Below are 21,149 nucleotides of genomic sequence, written 5' to 3'. Positions count from 1 at the left end.
CTGTTTTGTAAAGGTATTTGCTAGTTATAGTGATGAAATGTTTTAAGTTAATGGTTGGATTGTTGATTGGTTTATTAGTATCAAACCATGTTCTCAGTAAAATCATCACCAACTTGCCAGGCCTTGATACTCCCATAAACTTCAAGCAATATTCTGGATATATCAATGTTGATCCTGAAAATGGCACGCGCTTGTTTTATTGGTTTGTTGAATCTCAATCTGATCCTTCCAATGACCCATTGGTTTTGTGGCTCAATGGAGGTCCCGGATGTTCATCATTAGGAGGTTTCCTTGGAGAGTTGGGTCCATTTTATGTGAAACCCAACATGACATTGGGCATCAATGGATATAGCTGGAACAAGATTGCAAATATGATTTTCCTTGAAGCTCCTGCTGGTGTTGGATTTTCAAAAACAAACAAACAATTTCAATACAATGATGAAAGAACAGCAAGTGATTCGCTTAAATACCTATTGAAGTTTTTTAAAATGTGAGAAACTTTGCATTACATTAGCTTGATATTTTGAATCTTATTTTAAAGTAGGCTTACATTTCTTGTTAAATTGGTCGAATATTTTCTTGCATTGTAAATTTTATAACAGGCTTTTTTGTTTTGTTAACATTTCTGTGAAAACCACAAAGCATCACTAGACAAGTGAAATTTGTATACCACCTAAAAGTTTTATAAGAGGTTATCACCGTATCACATCTTTTCTTGCAAAGGTATCCTCACTTGAAATTCAATGATTTCTGGATAACGGGAGAATCATATGCTGGCCACTACATTCCCATGTTAGCTGCCAAGATAATCAACCACAATCATCAGGTTTCATCAAAAGATGATGCAATCAATCTAAAAGGATTAATGATGGGTGGGTGGTTACAGGATGTTGTATTTTGCACTAAACAACTAAAGTCGTTACTTTGCAATTGGTAACGTTCATCAAAACTTATGTAAAAATAGCTTAGGATTAGATTACCATTCGCTCCACTATGAAGCGATTCAATGAGATCAAAAACGTTGATTTTCAAATAAATTTAAACGAAAGTATCATGGGATTGGTGTTAAGTACATGTGTGTCGATGAAAAGTGAATATTTACATGGTTCATTTTTTTTTATACAATTGCTCTATTTTTGTTTATATGCTTTTACTTTGCCTTGTCGTGACAAGCAGATACAAACTACATTGTAGTCACAAAGGTTTTATATTAGACCATTTACCCATTTGAGGTAGCAAGTAACATCTTGCTTTAGTTTCTAGTTCTTAGTTTTAACTGATTTGTAAGAAAATCATTTTTTCAGGCAACCCGTTTACCGTGGACGGTATAGACAAGGGAGCAATTTATGATTACGAGTTTTCTCATCAGTTGATATCAATGGCTACTTACAATTCGATTAGGAAACATTGCAACTATACGTTCCGTGGCCCTCTTCCGTCTCGAGAGCTAGACCTTTTAAAATGCACAGTATTTGAAAAGATTGCTGTGGAAGAAATGGGGCCTATAAGTTTGGATAACATTTATGCTGGTGTGTGTCCATCTGATCAAAGATACAGTTATTCAAATGGTGAAGCTTTACTCAAGTATTTGGCTCGTTCCAAAACAGCAATATCTGCTTATGCAAAAAGTGCTGTCGGTCGAATAACCGCCAACTCGCCTTATAATCCGTGTGAAGGGAATTATGTGCAAGCATACTTGAACGTACCTTCTGTGCAGGTAATGTCGATACACTCTCCTGGCTAACTTGTTCACCTAATAATTACCATAGTACTCGTAATGCTACTACCATAATGCTCCTATTATTTTAGCAAACTACATCCAACAATCACACGACACCATCCGACATAAAAACTGGCTGCTGTTGATGTCATGTCAGACGCAAATGAAGTACAATAACTTCCTAAACTGCTATTATTGAAAACTTTACAGAAATTTTAATTTGAAAATTTTTACATTTTGATTTTTTGATATGATAAAGCCATAGCAGAAACAACTGAAGTTCTGTTCATTCAGTCATGCATCATTGTTTTCAGCAAGCGATTTATGCCGAGGCCACCAAATGGATCAACTGCAATGACGCTTTGAAATATTCGGCTGATGATGATTCAGATTCAATGCTGCCTTATTACACTAACATACTGTTTCCCGCACAGCTTAGAGTTTTGATATATTCTGGAGATTTAGATATTCTTGGTTGCGCTACAGGTATGACGCAGTTTCGTATTAACAACGGTGAAACGAACTGTCAAAACGACTTTTCTTTATTACCTTTGCTTTATTGCAGCATTGTTATTTTTTCTAAAGTTAAAAAATCATAGTCGATGTTTTATCGACCATTTCTCTATGAAACGCTGACTGGCGAGCTGATTGGATGACCAAATGGTCTTTTGTTGCTTCTTGCTAGTCAGATTGAATTGTTTAACACTGCCCATACTGAAGCGTTTCTCTATGTTTGTGAATTGCATGTTATTGTGATGGAAGCTTATTGTGCACTATTATAAAATCCGATTGGCAAACGGAGTTATTTCTCTCTCTCTCTCTCTTACGTACGGAATGCTGATGACGTGCGAGAGATTATAAATCAATACCGCAACCTTTATATCAGAGCAATGTTTCATTATCATAGAAAGCCTATGCGACATGATACCCAGACGTCAGATCAGTCATCTTTTTTACATTGTTTGCATTAGTTTAAAAAATGATTGATTTGCCGTCTGGGATATTAGATATTATTTGGCAGGTGCTCGTCGTTGGGTGAGCATGCTCAAGTTAAAAGTGATCGAACCTTGGCATTACTGGATGGATGCAAAAGGCCAAGTAAGTGATTTCTTAAAACTGTTCATTTTTTTAAAGATTTAGGCTAATATCTGTTTTAAAGGAAGTATTGCAGTTGTTTAATTTTTTTGAAAACATTCTAAACTAAGTTTCTTATTTTTTTTAAGGCATTTTAATGAAACTTTAAACAGCAACGAAAACTTAATTTTATTGAAAGTGTCATTTTTCACAAACCTTTAACTGTGATTATGAGGTGTCAAGAAAATACTGAGTCATATAACGTTTCTGAAACGACAATTGTCAATTTCGTTTATGCATGTTTTTTATCTTGGTACACCTTATCTCATCTTTCATATTATGATCTTCACGCTATACAGATCTACATTAGTGAATTTGATTTGTTACAGATACACTTATCTTAACTCTGCTTACTATGTGTTAAAAAAAATGTATATATCATTTTTATACCGTTCTGGCCGGTGAAATGGTATTGTTTCAGTGTATGGTGGTCTTCTGCTCAAGCTTAATGCTTTAAACCTTTCTTGTCGCCTTAAATATTCTATTCTTATGGTTTTATTTAGCAGCTAACATATCCATCATTAGGTCGGTGGTCTAACATATCCATCATTAGGTCGGTGGCTACACAGAAGTTTATGATCATCTCACTTTCACCACTGTGAGGAATGCTGGACATCATGTGCCTAGTGATCAGCCTGGAAGAGCTTACGACATGTTTTCTAGATTTTTACATAAGAGATAAAATCTCAAATTTTAGATATTTTAGAATCCCTTTTTTATTTTATTTTTTGCAAGTTGAAGTCAAAATCGTATTGCAAAGGATATGAACCTACCGTGTTTTTGTGCTACTGTATTGTTAAATTTTTCTTTCATTTAGTTTTTTTTTCATCGCTATGGTGTCTCGTCTTTGTGCTTTCATTTAACTCTTCTCCGCTTTGAGGAGCAGAAGACTGTTTTTCAAATTTTGTTTTTAACATTCAGATTTCACCAATATTTTGAAGCTACGGCTCCATATTTTAGAATGGTACATGTTCCATCGAAGGAAACGGTTGACAGAAAACTGTTGTGCGTGCTAGCTCCATTGTCAGCTTACCACTGGCGTGAAAACTAATATCACTGTTATCCCGGGTCGATCTATGCTTCTTCTTTGACGATTTCACTTTTTTACCGATTGGTTGGAGTAGTTAGTTATGGTTTTAATCAAGAAATTGTCAATTACTTCGATCAACTTGGGGTCTAAACTTTGTGCATGAAGTCGACTAAAGCGCATTTCTTTTCAAATGCAAAATAGAATGTACACAAGACGATATAATGTTTTCAATATTTATGGTTTCTTATTGCGATAAGAAAACCCCGAACGACTTTTTTCATCTTCAAAAGGATTAGGTACCGTACTTTGATTTAAAATTTAAATTTGAAGATTAGGTTATATCTGAGCAAGATTCTCAATCGTTCTTATTCCAGCATATGTTCTGCCTAAACTACATTTGCTATTGCATTGATTGTCACTTGTTTTCATGTATTTGTGTTCTCAATCCACTTTTTATGTTATTGTCCTACGCATCGTTTTGACCTTTCGTGTAGTTATCATCAGTGTAAGCACCTTTTACCGGTGAGCATTGTTTTGTAAACAGTAGGATATGTAGGCTACCGTACGGGATGTCACACTTGGATAATACGGAAGAGCAACGCTTCAGCAGCAAGTTAATTCTTTTTCGCGTTGTAGACAATGAATCAATATAAAAAGAACTGATTTGCTGGTTCGGAAGTACACCACTTGACATCAATTTTTTGTTGTCAAGTCTGGAGAATCATTGGACTCAGCTCAAACGTTTCAAGTCTTCTCATCGGTGTTCGTTGTGAGGGAAAGCATTTTTTCAGCTTGATCATCATCATTATCCTAATTCGTTTTTTTCCCACTGGAGGGGATGGCCGATTCATTTCTTGCAGCGATTTTTACTTCATCTCATTGTGTCCATAGCATCTTCCTCCTCCAGAACTACCTTATCTGCTTCATTTTTATCTCTTTGTTCTCATGTTCTTGTTGGACGTCCCCGCTTTTTCTGATATATATAACTAATATTATTTTCCACAGTCCCCTTTCCCTTTCAATAATGCTGTAGATGTCAACAATTAAAAGATTAAATGGATGATGTCGATCAAGTCTCAACTGTTTGCTGCTTGTGACCTAACAATATTAGAAATTCCTTGATTGCGGCTCCTTTTTTCTGCTGCAAGTATACCGTCTCGATTTGTAGCTGCAAGTAAATTCTCTAAAGTTTACTACATGAATGATCTTTTAAGACATTATGTTGTGCTTAGTACACCTTATCTCATCTTTCATATTATGATCTTCACGTTATACAGATCCACATTAGTAAATGGTATTGCAAACTTGCGTTTGACGAATATGTTATGTTAAAGCAACGCATCAGCAGATCTAACATGACTTGCTTACTTCACAGTGTAGATTCTAACGATCTGTTTAAGCCTGATGCTGCGAATTAGTTGTAGTAATATCGAATTACACGAGCTTTCGGAACACAGTTCCCTAGTCATGTGCTATGACGAATGGTGTTGAATTCAGTGAGTGCTTCTTTCATGTGGCTCTTTGGTTTAGCTTGAGGCTGCCGGCTGTTGAGTTTCTGTGCTGTTAGGCGCTATTGCTGTAAAATTTTGTTGAATTAGTTGTTAGTAGATTAGTAGAATCTTAATTTGTTGCAGACACTAGAATATGTTCAGCTTTATTTCTTACATAATTTATGTTTCTGTTGCTGCTTTATGCTGCCCAGCATTTGGAAATATCATTACCAACTTGCCAGGTCTTGATACTCCCATAAACTTCAAGCAATATTCTGGATATATCAATGTTGATCTTGAAAATGAAACTCGCTTGTTTTATTGGTTTGTTGAATCTCAATCTGATCCTTCTAATGACCCATTGGTTTTGTGGCTCAATGGAGGTCCCGGATGTTCATCATTAGGAGGTTTCCTTGGAGAGTTGGGTCCATTTTATGTGAAACCCAACATGACATTGGGCATCAATGAATATAGCTGGAACAAGATTGCAAATATGGTTTTCCTTGAAGCTCCTGCTGGTGTTGGATTTTCAAAAACAAACAAAGAAATTCAATATAATGATGAGAGAACAGCAAATGATTCATTGAGGTTTCTGCTGAAGTTTTTTAAAATGTGAGCATTGATTGCAGACTATTTTATGCTTTACTCTTTTGTTGCGATATAGCCTATATTAATACAACAAATGCACTAATTTAGTTAGAACCATTTGCTATTAACTATTTTACTGATACTATAATATGGAAAGATGGAGGCTCTCGATGAGATCACTGCATGTTTTTGTCAAGTCTTTTTGTCTATGATTCAGCATTAGCAGGTTTATAGGAATTATTATGACATCAGTTGACATTGACGTACATTGCACTTTATTTCCACTGTTTTTGTACAATATGGTTTACAGTTTGCTGTACATAATATGCTGAAAAATAAATGTATTTTTCCTCTTCTCTTCTCACTTTCCTTTTTTCTTCATTGTTTGACTAAAATATTTTGTTGCAACAAGAGCATCTTCATTATTCTCTTTAATGAGGAAACATACCATACCAGCGGCGGGTTTGCGGAGTCTGATCAAAGAAAGATGCAATGGGTTTAAACAGGCCTCGAAACTGAAGGCGGCCATGGCCGCGATTAACCTTCAAAAACCGACATTTTGTCCGCCGAGTCTCGCCCTTCCGTCGGCCGCATTTGTCCGCCATGAAGTTCCGAGAAAATTTTACGCAAGCGGCCTTGTGAATAAAGTACTTTGCCACTTATAATCACAAAGGATTAGAAAGCAGTCAAAGCACCCGATAAATCACAATACACACTGTCTAATTTCTATGCTTGAATTGTTAACATTATTGATTGACCAAGCAGCTGATGTCTGACATCCACAGGATGCAAGTGACATCACAATACACTTTATTGATGCGATATATTCAGTCTTCGAAATTAGTGTCGGCAATAAAAATGCCGAGGCCACACGAGCGCTTGTAAGGTTAGGGTTAGACATTCCTCCCAGTCGTTATGGCACAGCCATAGATTTGTTCCTTTGTCAACACCCTGATGGATCTCTATGAAAAAGAAAGAGGCGTGTGGATTAGTATCAAAGCCCGAAAGTCGCAAAACGTGGACGCTTCATTGCGAACGGCAAAGACGGTGTAGATTTACAGCCAAGTGATGAGCCTCTTGATGTGTCTGATTCCAGTGATGACGCGACAACCTCATCCTCCGATACAGCATCTGATGATTCCGATTCTGACAGCTAGTTCTTTATCAAACAGACTTTGTGTTGTTCGCAGTATCCCAGTTGTGCCGAAATTATGTTAGTGTATACGTAAATCGAGGCAATCTTCTCGCAGGGAGCTATTAATTTGTTGCCGGTACCTGGTTGAGCAATTGACGTTATTTTATGATAATTCAACGTTGCTAGATGTCGAATTAATGTAAAACAAACGTAACTTTCTTATTGGGCATTGTTGTTACGCAATATAACCCGCCGGGAACATTAAATCGATTTGTGCTGACTCGAACGTTGAATCAACCCAAAATTAACTTACTTTCTCCCCATGAGTTATTTAACGTGAATTACTGTAACAGCGTGCGACGTGCGTATCTTGTTGCTCGCTTTATCGCTACTTTTGGTATTATTACATCACAACAAATCAAACAGTGCGGTCGTGATAGACTACTCTAGTATATTTTTCGTTTCTGCCGAAGTAAAAATGCGCTAATTTCGAAGATTGTATGTTGATGCGTGTCAAAGTTCCGATGGCCGCCATGTGCTTGTGATTGGCCGCCGAACAGCTTGCTTCAGTCGGACACGTTTGGCCGCCGGAAAAAAAAAGTTGTTTCGAGGCCTGGGTTTAAAGATTATTCACATGTATTGGTTTTACTTGTAATGATTTTATTGCATGCAAAGGTACCATTCGTTCATTTTATTTGCTGGAAATGGCCTGGACATCGTCTTGAACTTTTATCAGGGTTGTCCAGTTTTCCTGCAATGACTCTTCCATCTTACTTTGATATTTGCATCTTCAACAGTCAACCTTCGTTTGATCATATTGTCTTTTACTCTTTGGTCTCACATTTTCTGAAGTGTTTCTTTGGTTTCTCAGTCACTATTTTTGTACTTTTTTTGTTTATAATACATTCATCCCTATGACACATCACACTTCTCACACACGCCATATGCACTATTAAGCAGTCTTCCTTTCAACACCACAACAACATTAACACTTTTCCTCAAAGAGCAAGTGACAACTCTCTAAAAAAAATTCATCTTACTCAAATGCTAGCTCTCACCATCCTTCTCGTGCTGTCATCGTCTCTCAACATAATTTCTAGATAACGACGAAGCTCTTTAATTTCTTTTTAACAATGCATGCAAAGGTATCCTCACTTGAAATCTAATGATTTCTGGATGACTGGAGAATCATATGCTGGCCACTACATTCCCACATTAGCTGCCAAGATAATCGAGCACAATCATCAGGTTTCATCAAGAGATGATGCAATCAATCTGAAAGGATTGATGATAGGTTGGTTGAACAATGCTTGCTTTTTCTATGTTTGATGCAATGCAAAGTATCACTTGTTTATCACTCCTGAATAATATCTTCCAATTAATTCTTATATTTATGTGAGGGAAACAATCATTGCAAGTAGACAAAAAATGTCAGTGATTGACACATTGAATATTTATTTTTCGACATGAAAAGCCGCTTCTAGACAAGGTAGTTTTTTTAGTTTACATTTTAACTTTATGCTTTGGGATTAAAATCTCAATTCTCACTTCCATCGATGGTCCTGCATACGAAGTATACAGAACAAGAAATTAGTACATGAGCTTGTTATCGTGTACGGTAATGATTTATTTTTATAACATGAGTTCACAACAGTCTTACGTTTGTATTTTTACAGGGAACGCTTTCACAGACAACAGTATTGACTCAGGCGCGACGTTTGACTACATGTTCGATCACCTATTGATATCAAAGCCTACTTACTTGTCAATCAAAACACATTGCAATTTTACTTTTCGTGACCCTATTCCGTTCCGTCGTCTCGATCCGATTAAGTGTTCAGCGTGGCAGGAAATTGTCCTTGACGAAATAGGTCCTATCAATGTTTTCGACATTTATGTTGATGTGTGCCTGTCTAATCGAAGATACAGTTATTCAAATGGTGAAGCTTTGCTAAAATTCTTGGCTCGTTCCAATTCAGAAATATCTGCTTTTGCCAGAAGTGTTGTCAGGCGAGTAGCCACTCACTCTCCGTTTAATCCGTGTGAAAAACCTATTATCACCAAGTACATGAACAACCCTATCGTTCAGGTAATTATAATATGGGGTATTCTATATCTGCAACTCAAAGTGGCATTACTGCCAGAACAGCAATTTGTGCATTTGGTTGATTTTATGCAATACCTTATGTAGTGTTGTTTCTTGGTCGTATCATTTTGTGTAAAATTGTCGAGATATATTTTGATGTCATATCTTACATGACATTCTATAATGGAAACTGTTTTCAAACGTGTGCTTTGTTAAGTAAACTAAAGTAGTAGAACGATTATTTTTTTTTAAAAAGCCGGTGCTAGCGAAACGTGACAGCAAGAGAAACATATAACAACTTGGAGTTAGTGAATTAGGTTATCAACAATTAACCAAAAACAACTCAGATTATTACTAAACCTTTGAAATTTGTACATTTGTATCTTTGTTTGTTAATTGGATGGAATAGTTCACTTTATTTTTTGTATTTTATTTCTATGACAGCATTCTTTATTTAGCAAGCTATCCATGCTGAGAAGACAGTTTGGACTGACTGCAGTGACGCTTTGATATATTCTGGTGATGATAACTCAGTATCAATGCTCCCAATTTACAAAAACGTGCTGTTTCCAGAAAAGTTGAGAATTTTAATATACTCAGGAGACTTGGACACCGTCGTCTGCACTACAGGTTTAAATGTCGTTTTGGCTAAAGGAAACAAATTGTAAACAAATAAAATACTGGTGCAAAATGCAGCCAATAAACTATTATATTGACCAAATACTGATACAAAGAATTAAAATGAGAAAATATTACATATTTTATAGTATATTGAAATGTTAGTCATTTAATATAAATATTTACTTGTCCCGAGAGATAAAGATTATTTAGTAACTTGTGAGATGGACTACGTAACAAGGAAAACAAGTTGCTAATTTTAATTTGTTGTGTGCCCAAGAAGCAAACAAAAGCTGATACTTATAACAACTTTAGTAAGTTACCAAAGAAGTCCCACAGCGAAAATTAGAAGCATAAAAAGACTGTTAGCTGAATATATTTTTAATTTTGTGAGTAAGGCACAGAGTTTAGGCCTAACATGTTTATTCTTTGATCTAATTTGTATTGTTTTTGTGCTAGTCTAATACAAAATTTATGATTGCATGAAAATGTCCTTCTGAGGTAGCCTAAAACAGTTTTAGAACAATTGATTTAGAACATTTTCGTACCACTCATAAAAACTCTTTTTTGGATTCTACATTCGATTAAGGTAGTCTACTAGCGAATCAGGACACCGTTTCAACATTTAGCTTTCCAGACAGTTGTACCCCTCGATCAGATGCAATATCATACCACGCTTGTGTGCTTCATAACCCAGAATGTTGCGGTATGGTTTGCAGATCGAGTTGATTATTTAAAGATGAGTGATGATGAGTACAGAAAACCTGATGAGTGATGATGAGTACAGAAAACCTGATGAGTGATGATGAGTACAGAAAACCTGATGAGTGATGATGAGTACAGAAAACCTGATGAGTGATGATGAGTACAGAAAACCTGATGAGTGATGATGAGTACAGAAAACCTGATGAGTGATGATGAGTACAGAAAACCTGATGAGTGATGATGAGTACAGAAAACCTGATGAGTGATGATGAGTACAGAAAAACTGTCCTTCTTTGATTAAAAACGCAAGCGAATTCCGTCTGGATATTGACCATCAGATTTTTTATGAGTATCATGGCAAATGCCTTATATGGCAAGTTGTTCAATGCACACATTTTTTATTAGGTACCCGTCGATGGCTGGAAGCACTTGCGTTAAAGCTCATTGAACCCTGGCATTATTGGAAGGATTCAAAAGGCCAAGTGAGTAAATTTTTCACAAGTAATAGCTTACGATATCCTTTCTTGCTTTTCTGTTTTATTTCTTCACTCCCGTTTTCTACGTAATTGCTCTTTTTTCTTGATGTAGGTCGGTGGCTACACAGAAGTCTATGATCATCTCACTTTCACTACTGTGAGGAATGCTGGACATCAAGTTCCAAGTTTTCAGCCTGGAAGAGCTTATGACATGTTTTCCAGGTTTTTGAAAGAACATAAATGAACACCGCAAAGTTCAGTTGTGTAGAGAATGAGCAGATTGAGTTGGGAATGCGTAGAGTTATGTGTGCGTAGAGTTATGTGTACGTTTCAGCTCTGGTTTCATGTTGACATCATTTAGTGTCGTCTCAGAGTCATGTTACTTAATGGATATTGTCCTTTCATAACTGCGATAACCCACTTGGTATTCTTTCTATTTGTTTGTTGTTTAAATCTTGAAACAACATCACTGCTACATCAAATGCCCACACAGCAGTTTTACGCTTAATGCAATTTTAACATGTCAACTTACTTATAAACTGTGAAATTATTTTTTCACTGAATCGAACGATGCTGTTTGAGATTGTGTGAACCTGTGATTTAAACTTGGCAACACTGAATAGGTGTAACAACCGAAAACCCGTTCGAGATTGGAATTGTCTTGCAATAGCTCTGTGGCTTAGTGGTTAGTGCGTCCGGATCGGTGAGTTTGGTGAGCTTTGGTTCGATACCTTGTCGGGTCATATCAAAGACTTTTTAAAAATGGTACTGAATTTAATTCCTGCTTGGCACTGAGCAATGGAATGGATTCGGGTAATAGTGTACTCAATCGCGCCTCTTTTCGGCTGCATTGACACTGTCTGCTTTGTAAAGCGCTGAGAAGCAACGCATTCTGCGATGGATACAGCGCTATATAAAAACAAGTATTATTATAAGCATGGCTACCTAAAGATACGGCCTGATTTGTCACATTTTGCAACAATTTCCAGATTTTGCCAACTTTGGGCGACTGTATAAATGAATTTTTCTAAAAATTATATTTTTTCGCCTTTACTGTTTTCCCCAGATGACACGATAGGTTTTAACATCATCAGATGTTGAAAAACAAAGACAATTTGATTTCGAAGGTTTTAGTCAGACTGTTAATTTTTTAATGACAGTCTGATTGAGCGTTTTTCAACTTATTTTTTCTTACGTTTTACTGCTTCCCCAAAGCAACAAAAAGCTTTTGTATCATTAAGAGACGGCAAAAAGTAAAAACATCTCAGAAAATGTTAGTCAAACACTAGCAGTAGCTGTAATCAAAATCTGCAAAATGTGACAAATCAGGCCGCATCTCCAGGTGGTCATGTTATAAGTTATTTTTTTACTGAATTGCACGATGTTGTTTGAGATTGTGTGAAGCTGTGATTTAACTTGGCAACACTGACTAGGTGTAACAACCGAAAACCTTTCGAGATTGGAGTTATCTTGCAATTGACACTGAAAGAATTTTTCATCGCCTTTCCATAGTATATTAGTTGTATACACCACGAGTATATTTATAGGCTGACGGCCTCAACAAACTTTAGAGTTTTCGAGACAAAGTCCAAGTATTTTCTTGTCGACCACTTGTCATTGCACCTGTTATGTACAGTACACAATGCTCCATCATCAAAATATCTTAATTTTTTCTTTTCCAGAGAAGGGTTAGAGGATTGCTTTAGCAAGAATTCAATATCGTTGCCGCCTTAAATTTTTGTCGTTGAAGTGTTTTTATTGTTTTTGTTACAATAAATTCTTATGCCGCTGTGGTAATAAAACTGAGAAACGTATGACATTTGAAGCTAAGTAGGCTGTAACGCATTCTTAGCCAGTGAATTGAATTTCTGTATTTTATTGTAATGTACGTTTGTTACAATCCAGTTTTAAAAATCGTTCATAATTACATCAAGATACGATGAAATTACCTCAGAAATTTCTGCATTGTCTTTGTTACGTTTCGTACATATGTTTTATGCTTTTGCTTGTTTCTGTCTGTTTTTAGAATGTTATCCCGTTTTCACAGTGGCTGACATATTTTTCATCTTGACTGCAACAATTGACAAATTCTTTTCAGTCATAAGTTTCTTTTGTGCACATTTGTATTGCGTTTTTAAAGAGACATCACTCTCTGACTGAGAATATTAATGTATCTTTGTGCATAATGTGAACGCTTTGTAGTTTCAAACCTTACAATGCTTAATTTTCCAGGTGATCGCTTTATAACTTTGTGTCTTTATAGCTTGTGAAATGTAGAAAAAACATTGAAAGTCCAAAAAAAAACTTACAAATGGTTCAGAATATGTTTATTTTCTCTTTCCTTCCACGCTAAATAGCTTTAGTCCTATGGTTTTTCCTCCTTGCAGAATGCTAGTTTGAAAAATAAAACTTTTCTCTCTGAAAGCGGCAATTCAAAAGTTTAAATACCATGTAAACTTCTAGATACTTGAAGAATTTTCATTACGTAAAAATTCAATCAGCATAAAAGTAAATTCTGTCATTCTTTTTCAGGCCAAGAGTATGGCTAGCTTGATTATTCAAATAGTTTGTTTAACACTTCTTCTGTCAACTGTTTTTCACTGTATAACGTTGGGAAATATCATCACCAACTTGCCAGGCCTTGATGCTCCCGTAAACTTCAAGCAATATTCTGGATATATCAATGTTGATCCTGAAAATGACACTCGCTTGTTTTATTGGTTTGTTGAATCTCAATCTGATCCTTCCAATGACCCATTGGTTTTGTGGCTCAATGGAGGTCCCGGATGTTCATCATTAGGAGGTTTCCTTGGAGAGTTGGGTCCATTTTATGTGAAACCCAACATGACATTGGGCATCAATGAATATAGCTGGAACAAGATTGCAAATATGATTTTCCTTGAAGCTCCTGCAGGTGTTGGATTTTCAAAAACAAACAAAAAAGTTGAGTACAACGACGCAAGAGCAACTACGAGTATGTTCAATTTCTTGCTAGGCTTTTTTGACCTGTAAGTATTTGTGTAAAATATGACATGTTTGCGCATATTTTTGTTTGAAAATTATTAATCAGACCTTTTTCATGTGACAGATCGATACACTACAAGCTCTTTCCAATCTGCAACCCATTACTTTACTCCGTTTTTATAGACGTTAAGTATTTTGTTGTTGATTTTTTTATAATTGTGTTTATATTTAAGGTACCCTCATTTAAGGGTAAAAGACTTTTGGATGACTGGTGAATCCTATGCTGGGCATTACATCCCACTGTTGGCAGCCAAAGTACTACAATACAACGCAGTATCTTCTTCTAAAACTAAAATCAACATGAAAGGTTTAATGATAGGTCAGTATAGGTCAATTTATATGCTTGTAAGCGTTCTTAAAATTTTCGGTTGTTTCAAGTTGTATGGTTTTTAGAACCTTTTATGATTAAACCGTGAATGCATGTGACAGAAATTTCTGTTTTGTAATTTAAACAATGTTGTTTGGAATCAAGATAAAATTTATGTCCTTAAGAATGGCAATGAAAAATAGCATGTTCTAATTGATACATTTTGTTTCATTGCTTACGAATGGCTGAAAACTCGTGCCATGAAAAACGAGCTACTTTCTCAAAGTTGAAGTTAGATGCTTTTTACACAATGCTAACGCAGCTTTATGTTTTCAATAAAAAGTTGTAATGTTAAGCGAATGAGCGATATTGCCCTATCCGGAAATAAGATTACAACAAGAGCCGAAACGTTCTTTCTGCATATTTAGCTTGACTCATCTTGGCCAGTATTTTGCATCAATTTTCTAACAGCAAAGAATGGTAGCCTAAGACTAGTCAGGTATTTTTGTTGTTGAATTAATTGAAGCAAAGCGACTGATTACAGCTTATGATAGATAAATGTCAATTATAGTTTTGTTACTTTTTACTGAATTATGTTCTAGGAAATCCACTGACGGATTGGCCCATAGACAAAGGTAGTGCTGTAGACTACGTGTTTTATCACCAGCTGATATCAAAGGAAACTTACGATGGTTTACGAAGACATTGTAACTATACTTTTCCTTATCCTCCAACATGGAGAGAGATTCACGCAGGAAAATGTGCTGAGTACGAAAAGCTAGAAACGAAAGAAATGGGTCCGATAAATCCTTTGGATATTTATGCTGACACTTGCAACCACAAGCGACAGCACATGCAAACAAATGGGAAAGCTTTGCTAAGGTTCTCCGCTTATTCTCGAACGAAGATGTCTGCACATGCAAAATCACTCTTAGAGCAATTGGAAGCGCAATCACCCTTCAACCCGTGCCGAGATAACTACGCAAAAGATTATTTGAACTTGCCCAAAGTACAGGTTAGGTATGCTTAAATATTACTTGGTCACTCAGTCAATTTTTTGTAACTTTGACATTATTGAAGGCAAGCACTTTGAGTAATATTTTAGATTCTGAATGTATTGGCTATTCCCCCTATTCGCGGATGATGATCTTCGCAACAGAAACGTCTGGTATTGCGAAGGCAACAAGCACACATAAACTTGACAACGCCATCAGCTTTGTCCAATAGCAATGTAAGCCACGACAATTGAAGCTGGTGACATGCTACAGCCTTCATCCGCCTTCACAGTCGTTGAGCTTGATTAACTTCATCCGCCTGTTGTGCTGTTGGGTACTTTGGACTACGTTTTGTCTGGCCTCTACCTTTCCACCAACCTGGCATGGGTGACCCTTCTGGGAGCAGTTCGCTCCCCCCAGTACAGCTCTAGAGGTCACTGAAGCACGGAAACTCTCACACCACGTTAAGGGAGTAGTCCAATGAGAAAGATTCTTAATCTAATTGAATAATAAATAAGCAATAAGCATACTATGCCATTACTTACAGCAAACCTCATTCCTATATGCTATAAAGGCCTTCAACAACTTGTCCAATACAAAGTTTTTGTTTCAGAATGCGATACATGCTGAACCTACTAAGTGGGTAAATTGTAATTCAACAATTAATGACTTGTATTACGTGCCTGACGTAGAAGCATCAATGTTGCCAGTCTATAGGAACGCGCTGCTGGGAAAAGGCTTGAAAATTCTTATTTATACCGGCGATGTTGACTCACTGTCTACTGGCACAGGTAAGTTCCATCGATGTTCCAAAAAAATTGATCACTTTTTACACTCCAACGAAACTATAGGAAAAGCTTTATCTGGGTGACAAAGGTGTTTTTTTTCTGCGGTTGACTGTGGTAAGAGTATGTTTGGCCTTGGCGAAACTTTTCTTTCTCCGTATTCAATATTGTTTGATTTCTACAGATTGATATCAGCATTATCATAGCCTTCATAACCACTAGCAAACAAAACTTTACTCACATTTTACCGTTTCGTATTTTAGATTCAGAAAAATTTGCTTCATTTAGTTTTACAGATTTTGTTCTCCAACTTAATGGAATTTATTGACATTTTTACAGGGACTCGTAGTTGCTTGAGTCGGCTGGACATGAAGACCCTGGAATCATGGCATCCTTGGATGGACTCGAGAGGACAGGTGAAAGCTTATTTTCTCTGCATTCAGTTTTATACAAATATTGACACGTTTGCTAGGCGAAGAGAAAAAACTCATTATTATATCACAAATTCACAAAGTCTCATATATTTCATCATTCAGAAATTAAAATAGCTCTTTACAAAACGTTTTTATACAGTCGTGTCCATATTAATTGACTTAAGCAGGAAAAAGCATATAATTTCAGTTATTCAACGTTTTTATTATTTATTTTACACAATACATTTCAAAACCCAGTGTTAATAACTTGTGTGACCACCTCGATTCTTCAGCACCTCTTTCACACGCTTTGGCATCGATTCAACAAGCTTTTTGCATTTTTTTTTGAATTTCTAGGTCTCTATACCATACTTGAATAATGGCCTTTATGAGTTTGGTTTTTGTGGGGCAATCGAGTTTTTGCAAACGAGATTTCAAAATTGACCAAAGGTTTTCTATTGGGTTGAGGTCAGAAGAGTTTCCAGGCCAATCTAGAACGTTTATCTTAAGTTGATGAAAAACTTTCTTCATTTGCTTGAATGTATGGCATGGAGCAAGATCTTGATGAAATACCCCCCCCCCCCCCCCACCTTCAGGAAATGCCCTTTGCAGGTCATGAGTTAAGGTTCGTGTTATCAATTCAGAGTATCGAGCTGAGTTCATCATTCCCTCAATGAGGATGAACTGAGGGAATGATGAACTCAGCTCGATACTCTGAATTGATAACACGAACCTGAACTCATGACATGCAAAGGGCATTTCCTGAAGGTGGGGGGGGGGGGATATTTCATCAAAATCTTGCTCCATGCCATACATCCAAGCAAATGAAGAAAGTTTTTCATCAACTTAAGATAAACGTTCTAGATTGGCCTGGAAACTCTCCTGACCCCAACCCTATAAAAAAAACCTTGGGTCAATTTTGAAATCTCGTTTGCAAAAACTCGATTGCCCCACAAAAACCAAACTCATAAAGGCCATTATTCAAGTATGGTATAGAGACCCTGAAATTCAAAAAAACTGCAAAAAGCTTGTTGAATCGATGCCAAAGCGTGTGAAAGAGGTGCTGAAGAATCGAGGTGGTCACACAAGTTATTAACACCGGGTTTCGAAATGTATTGTGTAAAATAAATAATAAAAACGTTGAATAACTGAAATTGTATGCTTTTTCCTGCTTGAGTCAAGTAATATGGACACGACTGTAGGACGGAAAATGGAAACATAAATACTTAATCATTTCATGCAGCGTTAACTTTTGATTATTTTTTCCCGAGCTACATTAATTGCTTTGCACAGTTCGGTGGGCCTGGTGGCGAAGCCTCGAGGGCCGGGTATATCCGCGGCGGTAGTTTGTTGACCCCTGATATACACTATTAACAACCAATCCTAGATTCATGTCAGGGATACAAGTCCGGTGACTACTGAATTTATTGTATCAATACTTAGGCCTTTGAATTTACAAACATTAGATTGGTTCACATATTTAGGTTGGTGGTTACGTGGAGGTTTACGATCAACTCACTTACGCCACCGTGCGGGACGCAGGTCATCAAGTTCCTACCTATCAACCCAGACGAGCTTTCGATTTGTTTTCAAGATTTTTAAAAACTTAAAAAACACTTAGTATCCATTCTACCTCTCTCACAACACACATTGCTACAATGTTCTCATAATAACCTTAAAAGTTTGTGTGCAACTTATGTAACCTGCCAGCCTTAGCTGTTGAACTTTCATGCTATGTCCAGACTCGAAAGGTATCTTGTCATCATATTCCATTCGTTTGATTCTGTTTGGATTAATCATATTTTAAATGTCAGAGATGAAACATATTTAAATATCATATATAGTGGTAATATCTAAGATCATATATCAGTGGTGTTGCATAATAAATATCATATTTCTATTGTGATGATGTAAACGTACAGTTTCCATATTATTAAATCGTTTACCGCTTCACGCTTTTAGTGTGGATGTTTATGTAGCCTACGTTTTGAATAAACCTTATGCCATTTTTCGCATATTAGCACTACTTTGAAAGTGAGAAGTATTTTAGCTGATTTTTATTTTTACTTTTTCTTTGTGTTGCTTTTATTGCTGCGTTTTCTTTAGAATTACAAGTTGTTAGTTTATTTATCCATGACGATCCAAAGAATGTCAATTGAAATGTTGTTTATTGTAGTTCACACACGGTGGTGACCCGGTAGTTATCGAGATCTGCGGTAAAAGTATTAAGCCTAGTTGATTACTGAGTAAAAATCTGTTGGTATATTAAGATGCGTTTTTCACTTCTTCGTTGAATATTTTGGAGTTTTAGCCTGCTAACACTGTGGAGTTGTAGATGCAATTTTGCTTGTTGTATTTAGGTTTAGGTTATATCTCTTGGCTAACGATTTGAATCGTGCACGGGAAGTCTAAAGGAAGTCAATCTTGATCAACCTTCGGGCTTGTTAAATGTCTTACCACGGAACGACCGCGCGTTGCCGATAGGTGTCAAACAGATGACCTTTGCACTAGCGATCAAACTTTCTCATCGCAGGACAGTTGCGACAATAGCAGACTCCAAACAGCAGCTCAGAACGTCTTCCAGTTTTGCTACAGCCAGCTTTAGACCTCTTCAGCTGGTGATTTTAGGGTTTGTTAGCCTAGTACCTCAACGATACCATGGTTCCTTTGAGGTGTACTGATGGGTACGGAACGTAACGTTACGATTATGTTTGTCATTTTTGTTGCGACTGCGTGAGTTATTGATAATAAAGAAAATGTTCTTCCTCGAAACATTTGTGTGGGTGAACTAAAACAAAAACATCAAAGTGGCCAGTGCTTGGTTAGTAGGCTTACGATTTGGTGTGGTGAAACTTAGACAAGGATTTTTCGTGCAACTCGAGACGATGAACTGAGACTTGCTTTGTTTGTCAACCAGTTAGTGTGTTTTGCTTGAAAAGATGACGCATCTAGGCTGCCGTGCATGCAGTCAAAATAAATTTGCATTGCTGAAACCGCCTAGAATATTTGGATCTCAAGAGAAGCAATTTATGAAATGAAACAATACGTGAGTCATTTTTACTCATAAAATGCCTCTTCTCAGCAATCGGAAAAGACTAGAACATCACACGCCCAGGGCGAAAGAAAAAATTGAATTGAGTCCTGTCTTTGTCATGAGTTACCAAGGGGGTGGGGGGGGGGACTTAATATACCAGTCCCAGGTATAACCTGTCCCCCCCCCACCCCCCATGGTAACTCATGACAAAGACAGACCTCAATTCAATTTTCTCTTTGCCCTGGCCGTGTGATGTTCTAGGCGTTACCGAGACAATCATGCTTCAGCTGGTGACAACGATTATGCTAGAAACTGCTTATTTCTTGCAGTTTTTCGCCCGCCCCGTTAGCTCAGTGGTTACGCGCCCGGCTCAAGATCACGCTGTGCTGGTTCGACTCTTGGAGTGTGAGCTTGAGCAGCGCATTAAAGGACTACTCTTCATTCAGCGGCACCTAGTGAATGGAATAATTCTCCGGCAACAATACTTCAACAATCGGAAACTTCACTCTGCCAGTCTCGGTAACCGGCCCTACGTCACGAGCCTCTACAAGTATGCGAAAGTACCAGGAATAACCTATCAAGGCTTTGTCAGTCCGAGGATAAAGATTCAAAACCAAACCAGTTTTAGATAGGCCTATCGGTATAGAGGCTTTAAACCACTGACGCAGGCTCGGTTACTGAGATGACAGAGTGAAGTTGCCGATTATTGTCTGTAAATTATTCCGTTCACTGGAAGCCGCTGAATAGAGAGCAGTCCTTAGAATGCCAGCTTGTGGGAGATGAAGGAATAACAAGTCTAAACATTTTCATGAAACAATGCAATGAATGATAAAGCTTGGTAGAGAGTTTGCTTTGTTGAACCATAGAGAAATAAAACAGAGTACGGTAACCTTAGCGGGTTTAACATACTTTTTTACACACACAAAAATACAGCCTAACATAATTAAAATAAACTCAAACATTTTCGACACGTACGTGTGTCCTCATCAGGAATTAAATCTGCAATAGGCTTTCCAATTTTGTTTAGATTTTTCAATTTCATGTAAAAATCTTTTTGTTGGCTGCCTGCTTACTTTTTTATATTTGTAGATCTTAATTAAATGTGGCTCCTTTTGAATTGATCCTAAAAACACAGTGCTTACATTTACATGTGCTTTCGATAACACGAAACAATGTAAGTTATTGTGAGCTAATCTGTTAGACCAGTGCTTTCCAACCTTTTTCGGTTCGCGACCCACTTTTGATGCAAGTGTACACTGCACAATTCATGAAAAGTCAACAAATGAAGTGAAGATTAGTGATGGCGAAGTAGCCTACTGTTCAAGACCAAACTGCGGCTTGTGAGATCCATAACAACGTCAGAAAATTTTAACATTCGGTAACATTTAAAAATGCTTCGCGACCCACCTGAAATAGCTTTGCGACCCACCAGTGGGTCGCGACCCACCATTTGGGAAGCACTGTGTTAGACTACAAACACCTTAGGATACGTGTGATGTTAAATGGGGTCGGGGATCAGCTACAACTGAAAGTGAGTTTATTGGGCTTAAAGCTTTTGCATTTTAGGTGTCAGAAAGAAATTAAATTCTTTTCAGTACAGGATAAACTT

The 21,149-nt window shown here is 37.0% G+C and overlaps 3 protein-coding genes across 3 annotated transcripts; all 3 read left to right on the top strand.

Annotated features, from left to right (window-relative positions):
- Position 1: 1 nt before the first annotated feature.
- LOC145774471 (uncharacterized) lies at positions 2-5,517 on the top strand. Its single transcript, XM_082585727.1, has 6 exons — positions 2-490; positions 724-872; positions 1,305-1,717; positions 2,035-2,206; positions 2,742-2,818; positions 3,408-5,517. The coding sequence occupies exons 1-6, from the start codon at positions 33-35 to the stop codon at positions 3,534-3,536; spliced, it is 1,398 nt and encodes a 465-aa protein (XP_082441853.1). The 5' UTR covers positions 2-32; the 3' UTR covers positions 3,537-5,517.
- LOC145774470 (uncharacterized) lies at positions 5,517-13,514 on the top strand. The gene is made up of 6 exons (XM_082585726.1): positions 5,517-5,986; positions 8,243-8,391; positions 8,774-9,186; positions 9,642-9,813; positions 10,912-10,988; positions 11,095-13,514. Exons 1-6 carry the CDS (start codon positions 5,529-5,531, stop codon positions 11,224-11,226), a joined length of 1,401 nt encoding a protein of 466 aa, XP_082441852.1. The 5' UTR covers positions 5,517-5,528; the 3' UTR covers positions 11,227-13,514.
- On the top strand, positions 11,256-19,272 carry LOC145774467 (uncharacterized). The gene is made up of 6 exons (XM_082585722.1): positions 11,256-13,990; positions 14,180-14,325; positions 14,916-15,328; positions 15,922-16,099; positions 16,433-16,509; positions 17,991-19,272. Exons 1-6 carry the CDS (start codon positions 13,524-13,526, stop codon positions 18,114-18,116), a joined length of 1,407 nt encoding a protein of 468 aa, XP_082441848.1. The 5' UTR covers positions 11,256-13,523; the 3' UTR covers positions 18,117-19,272.
- The last annotated feature ends 1,877 nt before the right edge of the window (positions 19,273-21,149 follow it).

This window comes from Aplidium turbinatum, chromosome 7 (genome assembly GCF_918807975.1).
Source record: "Aplidium turbinatum chromosome 7, kaAplTurb1.1, whole genome shotgun sequence".
Lineage (NCBI taxonomy): Eukaryota > Metazoa > Chordata > Ascidiacea > Aplousobranchia > Polyclinidae > Aplidium > Aplidium turbinatum.
Note: the sequence above shows the minus strand (reverse complement) of the source record. Positions and strands in the feature narration are given on the sequence as shown.